This window comes from Rattus norvegicus, chromosome 7 (assembly GCF_021556685.1).
Source record: "Rattus norvegicus strain SHRSP/BbbUtx chromosome 7, alternate assembly SHRSP_T2T, whole genome shotgun sequence".
NCBI classification, from domain to species: domain Eukaryota; kingdom Metazoa; phylum Chordata; class Mammalia; order Rodentia; family Muridae; genus Rattus; species Rattus norvegicus.
In genome coordinates, this window is record NC_141540.1 from 113,376,851 (window position 1) to 113,389,393 (window position 12,543).

Sequence of the window (12,543 nt, forward strand, 5' to 3'; positions counted from 1 at the left end):
AAAAATGAAATGCTTAGGTTTGACAGTGAAGAAAGCTGGCCCAGAGAGTTTAAAGACCTTGCTACAGCTACCCTCTCCACATACAAAGGAAGTATATGCATCCTGAAGGGTCCAGCTGCTTTGGGGTCACCTGAATTGGAGGTTACACATGCAGAGAGCAGAGCTTCCTGTTAAAACTCCTGGGTAGCAGGTTAGGATCAGGTGCCTAAGGTCAGGGACTGGCAATGCTCAGAGGCACAGATGTCTCTAGTACGGGATCATTCCATGCCACCAACCCCATCTGCAGCCACCACCACTCTAGCCCTCTCCCTGCTGCTGTATGCATAATAAAACAGAGAAGAGGCACGGAGTGCATAGGAGACATAGAAGATAGAAACCCGGAAGAACGGCCAGAAATGAACGCTCCATTTTACCAGCTCTACTTGATTTAGACCCCACGCTGATCAAGCGAGGCAGCCCTTTCCACCACAAGCTGCAAATGAGGAAAGGAAACGGGAGTTAAAGCAACTGAGAGGTCAAGCTAGAATAGAACACAGTGTGCCCCAATCCCAACCTAGAACTCCAGTCTGGCCATCCTGCTACAGATGCCCAGCCTCATGCTCTTCTTGTAACGACATTAGGGAGAATCTAGAACATAAAGACATCTTTGATACCTCCGAGTCCAAGCACTCAGCACCCAGTGGTTCTGCTGTACACAGTAAGGAGTTAACAAAGGTTTGGGGCGGGAAGCAGAGAACCACTAGGGATGTCCTCAGGAATTAAACCTGCCCACTGCAACAGTCTCATCATGAAGAAAGTCAAAAGCAACTGTAAATGGCTGTTACAAAGTCAGGAGACTGCTACCAGGAGGTATCACATAGCCTCCAGTATCCATTACAACTTACACAGAGCGTCTTGCAAGTCCAGTTTGGGGGTGGGGGTAATGCAAAGCAGCAGTCAGCCTGCTCCAGGCACCTGCTCTGCTGGCCTCCTCTGTCTTCTAAGGGACTAGTGCTTACAAAGGGCAGCAGATCTGCATAGCAGCTGTCTTGCCTCTGGTTCTTCTTTCTATTGAACCTCCTATTGCCTTTCATTTTTCTATGGATACATAAGTAAAACATGGGTTTTCAGGGGACTAGGGAGCCCCTTATTCTCCCTACTGCCCCTGCCAAAAGAAACCCCTTTAAAAACTACAATGCTCCACAGTCCCTCCCTTTGTCACATATAAAGATTCTAGTGTCTCAAGGATGGACTGGACCTAACAGAAGATGGAGACTGAGAGGCAGGACGCTTCAATATCTGCAGCTTCTCAAGATGCTCCCACCAAGCAACTCATCTTCCCTGGGCCAAGAGATGACCCTGTTGGGATTCATGTGAAAACTTAAGGCCTGAAGCTGAGGATATGGTTCAGTGGTGTAGCAGCTGCCTGACATGTACGATTCCACACCACTGCAAACCAAAAAGACCAAATGTTGGTGGTTTCAGGTGCCCTAGATAACATTCTAGATGACCTCAGTGGATTTCACCTTCAGAACCTTTATCACACCAAACATGGCATGGGAGTTATACATCATTATCTGTGAGAGAGAAAGAAACAGGCAGACAGACAGACAGACAGAGAAACAGAGCCAGACAATATATGCATACTCCTAATTTTCTCTTTTAAACATTAATGAAAACATCTAGCCAAATTAATCAAACTATTAACAAGTAACACATTAGCCAATAGATATAAATGTTGACAAAAATGCATGCCTGTTTGTATTATCCTTAATGAAAAGAACAAATTAATTACACTCCATATTAATTAATTAGCCCACTAATTATTAATGAAGCAACATTTAATCCCTATACAGTGACTAAACAGCTATCTGATGCAATTAGTAGTTACAATGATGATATATAAGTACCCAATTAATCTAATTATTATTAATAAAGAAATAGCAAATAATTATTTCCACCACAGTAATTGCAACTGTGGTACACTTATGAAGTTGGATAGAATTTGAAGACATGAAAATTGCCTGCATGAATTTAACAGAGCAATCAAGTTAATTCAGTGTGCAGCTGGGACACTTCTGAAGGAAAGGTATTCACAATTTGCATTCCCTGAGGTAAAACTATGATCACCCCCTATCTCAGGGAATATTCTGAGCAGTCCTGGGAGCCCACCCAGGTCTCACACCAACTCTGTCCCTTGGTTGTACATTCTCCCACCCAGGGGTCTGGATTCCTTACCAAGTCACAGGCAACATCACTTTTGCACAAATGTGTGAATGTGGCTGGACCCCACAAAGACCCCTACTTTCCTTATGCTCCTAATGAGAGAAGATTCCTGCATAGGACAGCAGGGGTGGGTGGGTGGCTTTCACTCCTGGGTCCTACTGTTTTCTGAAAAGCCTGGACAAAACTGTCAACCATGGCAAAGCTAAACTGTCTCATTCATTGCAGTTCACGCTGCAACTGATCAGAGGGAGCAAGACACGAAGCATGTGATGTCACAGACATCATACCACCTTCTCCCTAAATCCAAGAGCGAATCCCTAGGCAGTGCGACTGAACGTGGGTTTATGTGAGGTGTCTTTCCATATTGACAATGTTTGCCATTATCATTTCCTAAGAGGCCCTGTGGGGCTGTCGATAACTAAAACACAGATGCGGTGTCACCATAGGTGGTATAAAGTGATCCTGTGCAGGACTGATGTGCAGAACTAACTCAGTGGATAAGTTTTATGCTCCTACCTAGATTTGCTGGAAACATTCTGGATAGAAAACAGAGTTTTACCATTAGTTGAAATTTTAAGATTAACATTTGAAAGGCTCTATACCTGCTCATTCTTTAGGAATGAAAAGACGGACCCCAGTTCTGTATGTAACAAGGACTGGCTCAAGTATGTGTAAATAAAATTAACAAGAAAACAGTACAAGCTCGCACATTGAAAACTGCAATGTAGGACTGAGAGATTGCTCTGTGGTTAAGAGTGCTTGCTGCTCCTCTAAAGGAGCAGAGTTCGGATCCCAGCGCCCACCTTAGACAGCTCACAACCATCTGTAACTGTAACCCAAGGGGTCTGACACCCTCAAGTACATTTACAGCTGAAAACAAATTTGTAGAGCTGAATTAATACTGATTTTTTTCTAATCTTTGAGATAAGGTCACGTTATTCGAGGTAGACTTAAACTCCTGGGCACAACAGATTTTTCTTCCAAAGCAGGTAGGACAGTGGGTGCCCACACTAGAAGGCCTGCTGCTGAACCTTGTACCCTACCCTGCTGCATCTCCTTATCTCATCCCACCTTACCTTATTGCACTCTTTGAGTCAGTGACTCATTCAGTATCCCCGGCTGGCTGAACTTACCAAGGAGCTCAGCTTTCACAAAGAATATGGTTTAGGACCACCTTTTTAAGCTTGCTATGTGTGTTTGCTTTAATAACATTTTTATTTTATTAAAATAAAATATATTTTCTTATATTTTTATAAAACATATTTAAATATGACTGTATATATTAGTGTTTGTTAGACAAAGCAATGTACCTCATGATCTTATTTTTGTTCAACTATAGAATGCCTTTGAACATATTTACCCCCATTACCTTTCCTTCTCCTAGCCTGCTCCCTCTAGTCCTTTTCCTCTTTCCAAGGAGTTCCACTTCTTTCATGTAGTGTGTGTGCATGTATCTTTGCATGTGCATTTGTGTGTGTGTCCATGTGTGCATACATACATACATATGTGATCATGATTCCAAATGAGAAAGAAGTAGCCTAGCTTGCTTTCTGTGTTGTTGTTGTTGATGATGTTGTTGTTGTTGTTGTTAAATTTTTTTCATTTGTTTGCTTTTTCAGGAAAATGGATGTAACTGGTTGTCATTCCTTCTAGTTCTCTGATGATGACTACCAAGATGCCTGTTGAAAGCTAAGAACTGCTACCAGGCCATTGAGTGAGAGGAAATAGCATTCCTATGGGGAAACTAGAAGGCAGTTCTTACCTGTGGTCCCACTGATCCAGGGGTTCCTGGTGGACCCACTTCACCTTTCTTCCCCTGAGTACAGAAGAGAAGCCACAGTTAAGAGTGAAGCATCATCCCACAAAGCCTGAGGAATAGTGTCTCTCAGGAAAATCCTGTCTCAATAACTTGAGTTCACTGCTTAATGGGTTACATCCCCAGGAGCACCTCACAGAGGTCTGGTGTAGGAACAAATAGGGCTCATGTTTGGGGCTCCAAGAGGTCAGCTTCTTCCCCTCTCTCTTTAAGTAAGATTAAAGATAACACATGGCCCAACATTCACAAAGCAGAGCAAACAAGAATATTGTTTATTGTGTGTGTGGTTTGCTGTTGCTATACATACAAATATATTGAAAGCATCTTTTCATGAAATATATTCCGATCATGGTTTACCATTCTCCAACTCTTCCCAGATCCTCTTCACCCTCTCACATACCCAACTCCATGACTTTGAAGCCCCTGGGTCTCTTGGCATCCTAGGTCTGCCAAACGTGCCTGATAGTGGTCAATCTCCCAGGGAAACTGTATGAACAGACATGAATCTCTCTCCCGCTCTCCTCTCTAACTCCTCACCACCTCTTCCACTCTTCAGAATGATTGCATGATAGCTACTGCCTTCATGAGCCTTGCTTTCCAACTGTAGCTTCCCTGAGCTGCATTTTACAAGAGGACTGAGGGTACCTCTGCCCCCACCTTGTCCGTCACATAGTGGTCACTCTATTTATGTATGTAATCCTCCACCTGTGGATAAGCAGGTCACTGAGTCTGTTTGCATCCTTCTGTGGTATGAATTGCACAGTTAATGTACTGCATCTTTGTTGAGTTCATCGGAGCAACCAACCAGGTTAGACCCAATGCATGACATGTATATGTGTAGCAGGTTTTGTCTTTCCCAAGACCCAGGCATGGTTCCTTATCTTTGCCTCTTAGCTTCTTTTGCCCTTTACTCCACCCTACCCTCCTTTTCCTCTTTTCTTTTCCTTGCTGTCGTCCTTCCGTTTTCCTCTTTCCTTCCATGCTTCTTCTCTTCCTCTTCCTCCCAGACCACATGAGCACTTAAGGTCTTTCTTGGCAGTGGGACATCCCCACACGCTGAGTGTAACTGAGGCATAAAACTGGGGGATGCAAAGGAAGCAATCACGGAGCCCCAAGAGTCTGAGTGTCCTGGATGGAGCAGAGCCATCCATGGAGTCCAGGGTTGAAAACAACCACATGGTTTGTTTACCGTGTGCAGGAGCTGAAGCACACAAGCAGTCTGAAGACAGAGTGAGGTTTGTCAAGTCCCACCTGCCTGCTCCCATACTCCATCCCACCCAAGCATCAGATCACCCCTAGATTACTGCAGAATCCCCACATACATAGCTTCCTTCACTGCTTTCCCCCTTATAGTCATAAGACATCTACTATATTCCTTCTGCCCAAACATCACAATGTTTCTTAAATCAGACCAACATTTCTATGTCCCTAGATTGCCCTTCATGACCCCATTCCTGCACTTTTGTCTCATTTCTGTGGGCCTTCCTCCACATCCAAACATTATGGCTTCACCCCTCTGCTTTGAACAAGACCCCAATGCCTTTCTCTCAGGTGTTCTTTCTACATGAAGAGTGGCCTCTCCAGAGACCCATTTGGTCTCTGCTCAAAGACTGTCTCACCTGACTGTCTCCTTGGAAAAGACCTGCAAGCAGCATTGTCTCCACTGGCTGTGTCCCCTCACCCTGTAGGACATCCCTTAGTTTCTGTTACTACCAATATTCCATTGATTTCTGTGTTTATTTACTGCCTCTCTGCCCTATTAGGACACAAACCATTCAGAAGCAGGTGCTGGTTCTGGTTTTATTTGCTATCTACTTTGAGGGCCCAGAACAGTACCTGTCACATGGTAGATGCTTGGTATATATTTGTGGGCTGAATAAGTTGCATTTTAGGTGGATGTGAGCCAACTGCAAAGACACTAGCAGTAGGGGAAACAGTGTGCGTTTGAGGTAAAAGATATCAAAAAGATGGAAAGATTCTGTGTGGCAATTTTTTATCCAGTCATGACCCTAGAGAACTTGACCTGCAGGGTTGCCTGTGATGATACCAAAATTGAGTTTCTTGACACTTATTGGGTAAAATCAAAGTGTAGTCACAGAGACCTTCAAAAGCAAGCCATGCCTTAGATTCACCTGGTCTCACCTTGCATCAGATCCTGCTCTGGTAACAGTGTATATTAAGAGGATGATCGTGAAGAGAGACCATTCCCTTTCCTCCTCAGAGTAGAAAACAGACACCTTGAATATTCTACCTGAACAGATGTCCCTCCTCTTTCCCCAGGTTATCTCACAGAAAGTTGCTGGTTATTTACAAGATTAATTCAGGACCAATACAGCATCATCTCCCTGTTGAAAGGAATGAAACACTGAATGGGTTCTGGGAGGAAGGACAGAGGACAAGGAAGGATGTGAAAACCTGGCTGTTGGCTGAAAAGAATACCTCAGAGTGATTTCTACCCCTCTTCCTATACAGGGTGGAAAAGGAAGCAAGAAGGGTGAGTTCCCCTCACAGACTGGAGACTGTGAGGTCTCTGCTTCCTCAGCAGGCCAGGATTACTTCAGAGGAATGACAAGACCCTCTGATGAAAATGAGCTATGTAGCAGCTGTGAGGTCAGGAAGAGCCCCCTTGCCTAGATGTGAAATACAGCAATCTAGAATGGCAGACAAATGTGGTGGTTTGAAAGAGAAATGTCCCCCACAGGCTCAAATATTTGAACACATGGTGCCCAGTTGGTGATGCTGCCTGTCTGAGATGGAGGCTGCAATATTGCTGGAGACTAGCTTTGCATGTCTATAGCCTCAGGCTAATCCTGTCCTCTTCTCTACTGTAGAGCTGCATCTAGAACTGAGCTTCTTGCTCCTGCCACCACACCTGCCCTTTGCTGTCATGCTATCCCCGCCATGATGGACTTTCAGTGCTCTGGAGCCATGAGCCTAAGTAAACTCTTCTGTAAGTTTCCCTGGTCATCGTGTTTTATCACAGCCTCAGAAAATGAATATAAGACATGATAGCACATAAGAAACTTTTGGCAAGAAAAGAGGAAGGCAAAGAAGCCTACCAACTAAAGCAAATGTCCCTAACATTAGGTTTTCAGTACAGAGGTAAAAGTCTAGGTTATGACCAGGGATCAGAGAAGGCCATGAATTGTGTTCTCAAACTAGCATCATGAAGCTGCCTCTCTCCTGAAAAGAACAGCATCTTCATCATAACATTTGGGGGTAGCCACACTGTAGTCAGCTGTGTCCCCTAAGGACATGCTGCTGACGTCCCAGCACCCATAGCCACCAGGTGCCTCCCAGGGATCTCTTACTCCTTCCCTTGTGGCAGAGACCATCTCCTCTAGCACTCACTGGGGCATTTGTACAGCGAGTCAATCCTGCTAAGGGAAAAGAAACTGAATCTAAGCTTCGCACCTCTAAAACAGCAGAAGCTCTACAACAGGTATAAGATACACTGGAGCTCTCTGACCTGAAGATCCCATACCCAGACATCCTACCCTCTTTTCTAACAGCATCCAGTAATAAAACTCCTGGCTGAGTTTTATAAAACTGTTCTGGGCCCTCAAGGTAGAGACCAAATAAAACCAGAATCAGCTGGGAGGTTTATCACAGCTCTAACGCCCCCTTAGGCCTTCGAGACCATAGCCACACTTCTGTCTCTGTAATAACTCCTCTCCATTTCAACTGGACAAAAATCACAGCCTGGGGCAACGCCACTTCTTCCAGGAAGACCCCAACAATAATGAGAATTATAGGCAAAATGGGGAAACACATTGGAGATAAACATTCCCTACTATCATCCACAAATGAACGAGTTAGCATCTCAAATGCTAGGCACAAAGCCCCAGGCAGCTGTGTTAGCTTCAGCTGAAGCCAGGGAGCAGCTGCTGTGCACTTCCTGAATTTGACAGGTTCTTCTGGAATAAAGAGTGATTTTACTAACAGTAGTCTGCTTCCTGAAATTTTAATTTTCTTCTTTTTCAAACTGCGGCCCAGCACAATATCTGGATAAGTATTCGTAATTTATCACAAGGGCAGATTTTTCAAGTGATTATGGATGCCAAAATGTTAGTAAAACTGCTATTTCCAGGGCAGCATGTCTGCCCATGGAGAGAGGAGAGGCTGATAAATTCCAAACAGCAGCGAACCTAGCTAGGATGTGTTAACACAGCCACTGGCAGGGCCATTACCATACAAAAGGCTTTGGCTGTGCCTGTCAGCTAATATGTGCCTTATGGTCTTTCACTCAGCTCTTTTCCATGCCTCCAAATGTCTACAGCGATCATTTTCCCACTGTTTGGATCTGAAACCTGGTGTTCTGGGACTACTTAGAATGTCCTAACAAAACCCTGGCTCCTGGCCCTGGAATGAATCAAACAGTAGCCTGTGGCCCAAACACTGCTCCCATCTGGTCCAGTAGGAAGTTTTAACAATGGAAAGTGGAACAAATGCCACCCAAACTGCCACTGACAAAAGCCTGCCATGTTTCTCTATGAAATCTGACAGAAGTCAGAGCTGGTGTGCCAATCGTTAGACTTCAGTGCCAAGGGAAACAGATTAAAGGGCTACACATCTGGGGTACCACACAAATGTACCTGATTGGATAGTAAGAGCCCTGGGTCTCTCTACAAAGAGCCCACAGCTGGGAAAACAGCTCAAGGTTTTGATCTCTTGAATGGTGACAATGACAATAAGGCTCAGGTTGAGAAGGGGGTGGAGTCAGGCAGAACTGGCTCTAATCAATCCCACTGTCAAGTCTGGGTGATGCCGGGGGACTCTAACACATTTCTTCTTGGCTCTTGTCTTGGATCCCTAGTTAGTTAACTAAGACTAAGCTTCCATACCCCATAGTACTTTGTGAAAAACTAAATGACAAACATGAAAGGAAAGTTGGGGTGGGGAGACTCAGTGGGTAAAATATTTCATGAGAATGAAAGCCTGAGTCTGAGCACCAGTAAATTAGCACTAATGGAAAGAGACAGACTCCAGGAGCTCATGGACCTTACAGTGTATCCACTGTATCTAATACAATCAAGGAACCCTGTCTCAAATACTATTGTGGAGGAAATATACTCAGTGGAAAGAAAACGCCTAATATTGACCTCTGGCCTGCACACACATATAAACGACTACGCGCACACGCAGAGAAAAAATTGCAAAGATACAGTCCTGCCAACTATTTGTTTCTACCTCCTATTGGCTCTACGCCTGCCAAGATGAATGTCATTTGAAGAGTGTGCCCTTGTGACACACTCTTAAATAGGAAACAACACGGGCAATACAGGGAGTCTCTGTCTTGGGGAGAAGGAGAGCCTCAAATCTGAGAGGGTCATCTCTTTAGTTCTCATTAACTGGTGAGAGGAAACCAGTAGATATTAAAATAACCCAAAGGGCTGAAAAAGGTTGCTGTGAACTTGTGCAAAGAACAGAGATCAGGAGGAGTTTAGGAAGGGAACTGCTTCTTACTGGGTTTTCAGGATTCAGTATTCCAAATTTTATACTTAGCTGAATTTCTTAATAGAATTTTGTCTTGTCAAGACAAGATCCTGCTAGGACTCAGCAGGAAAGAGCTACATGATACCCAAATTCTCTCCTCCCATACTGGACATTTTCATGTCCAAGGTTCATACCCAGGTGACCAGATCCCAGTCCTGGGTCCTGTCTTTCTCCACACCACACAGTCACGTGTGCACAGAGACCTGATTCTACACTTGATTCATTTTCTCTGGCTCACAAATTATCTAAAGACATTACCAACGTCATTATACACTTCTGTATATTCCAAAGGACTCTATTGGATACATTTTCACACATATATAACCTTGTGTTTTATAGATGTGAAAGGCTAATAGTGCAGATGCAAAACTAAGAAGAAAAGTTCTCACTCTTGTAGTTTTACATCCTACTGGTGAGAAGACAAGCTTTCATCAAGAATGGTTTCATCAAGGTCCTGATGGGACAGGTGTCTGGGGTGGACAATACACGGTTTTTGTGAGGGTTGGGGGTGGGACAGTGAGACTCCTGGAAGCCTAGAATATGCAAGTGCTATAGGTTGGCTCTGGCTCTCCACTATAATGTTCCAGACTCAGATGCAACTGCTCGGGCCCTATCTCCAGCTGACAATGGTTCCTGCTTCTTTCTTACCTTCTAGATCAGGCAAATGGGTAGGCTATGGCAAAGTGCACCATATCTCCCTCCACCCTAAGCAAGCACTTATCTATTGTGCTGTAACAAGGGGACGGGCATCTCTGCAGCCTGGATACTGATCCTCTGCCTTCACCATGCCATTGGCCAAAGCATCAACTTTGTTTAAAATGAATTCATTTACCTTGTAAAATATTCTGCTGTCTGCCTATGGCTAATCTCTAAAGAAACGGGCCTAACTTCCTTCCCCTACGTGACATTTTAGTCTGTCTCCATTGACAGGTCTCTATGCCTGGTTTTGAAAATCTGTTCCATTCCTTCGCGGAGCCTGAGTATGCATCCTGACATTTAGGAGTGCTTCTTGATGCTTCTTCAATGGAACTCAATGGGGCGGAAATGACAAGTGGCAAGCAAGAGAAGCAGAGATACAACTTTTGAGGAAGTCATCCTGTCTCAGGCATTCCTGACTCAGCCAGGGACTGTCACAGGAAGCTGCTTCTGAGTCCACCACATCTCAATTAGCTGCTTCTCTTTTCGGTTTTGTTGCAGGCATTAAACTCAAACGACGTTCACAGGCTGGAGCACAGCCAGAAATGGTGAGCAATTCCAGAGTATCAAAGGGGCAGGGCACTAGCCACACCCTTGGTTCTTCCAGTGCACCCTGTAGCAATGTCTTACTTATGGCTTCCCTCTGTTAGACCACGGACCTTCTGGAACCACCTTCTGCCTATTACCTAGTCTTCTCCCTGCCCAACCGGTGAACGGGGCATCAGCAACCTCCGCGGCCTCCGTGTCTCCAGCTCTGGGCTGAGTTCCCATCTTATCAATCGGTCATCAGGGGGCCCCTGACTGATGGTCTCCCTTCTCCTGATAATTGTTCCCGAACCCAAATGGATGGGTTGGGAATGAGAGTCTGGCTCCTGACTGTGGTATCAAACATCACAATGAGCGAATGCAGTCAGGCACAGAGAAGTCAGAACATGCTGAGCACTGGGGTAAATATTTGATGAAATTTCAAGCAGATTTGGTTGGATAATGGTATTATGGTTCAGTCTCTCATGAAATCCTTTATCTTTTGGAGACAGTGTGCTGAAATATTCATATACAAATTGTGGGACTAAGAATTGCTTCCAACTCAAGCCCGGTGGTGGGCAGACTGAGTGTTGATATAAATAAAACAGACTTTTCAATGATTTCATAAATTCTGAAGTGGATATGGGGATATAGAGGTTCACTTAGCTATTCTTTCAACATTTGCATATTTTCCCATAATAGAACCAACATAGTGGAGGCAACACGTACTGTTCCACACTTGATACAAAATGAAAGCCACAGTCCTTCAGTAGCCTACAGGGCTAAACACTGATTGTCCTCAGGTTCTCTTACTACTTTATATCCCCTGCTAGACCCTTGGTGGCTCTGAGGATCCTTTGCCTAGATATGCCAAGCAGCCCCTGGCCCCAGGGTCCCAGCTAAGGCTGATCATGTCCTTTCCACAGCTGTCAGCCTGGCCGGCCGCCTCACTGCCTGAGAGTCTGCTCAAACCCATTATCATCTTTGGGACCTTTCTGCATCACCTGCTCAAACACTAACAGCTGTGTCTGCATTCCTGCACCTGCCGGATATCAGCAGCATGAGGGCAGTTACCCTCAGTAGACCATTACGATGGACAGTCGATGATGAAGAAACATTTGTTGAAATGATGGACTTAGAGTAGAAGGAAATGGAGGAAGATATAAGGCTAGGGTAGGATGAAGGGAAAAGACGAAAAGAGCAAGGAAAAGATGTGGAAAGGGGAATGGAAGGAGCAAGGTCCCCAGTATAGTTTCAGCAGGGCTGGAACAAGAGGCCATGACTGTGGCTCTTGGTGGTTTTGACTGATTCATGCCCAAACTAGAGAAGTGTAGATGATGCTGCTGGATGTGATCAGTGCACAGACGTCATAGCTCTATGAACACTTCCTGTGTCCTGTAACCATCTTCAACATCCCACTTACTACAAGGCTGCCCCATACAGCACTGCTCCCACATCACTCCCTGGAAGCCCAGCAGCTCTAAGCTGGGCTTCCCTTCTCTTCTGAATATCTCATCATCTTTATCCATCTCCCCAGAGACCTGATCAAGCTTAGCTTTAGGGGACTTTGAACATTAGACTGCAGAGCCCTACATCTTCTGGACAAGTTCTGAGATAGATAGCAGAATAGGACAATGTGTGGAAACCTATGGTACACCGAGAGATTGAGCAAAAGGCAGGCAAGGTTTGGAGAAGTATGTGGTCCTGGGCAGGTATACCTGAAGGGTCATTAAGCAACTGCATTCTTCAAAGGTCTGACCTTGATTTACAGAAGCCACTGCCAGGTCTGGCACACAGTTGGGGCT

At 44.9% G+C, this 12,543-nt stretch overlaps 1 protein-coding gene across 3 annotated transcripts in view; it reads right to left on the reverse strand.

Annotated features, from left to right (window-relative positions):
- Col22a1 (collagen type XXII alpha 1 chain) overlaps positions 1-12,543 on the reverse strand; it is a 241,795-nt gene that overhangs the window by 123,413 nt on the left and 105,839 nt on the right. For all 3 annotated transcript variants that reach the window (NM_001447163.1, XM_087557414.1, NM_001447164.1), the window contains 1 exon segment: positions 3,968-4,021. In NM_001447163.1, the coding sequence (NP_001434092.1) occupies positions 3,968-4,021 (54 nt within the window).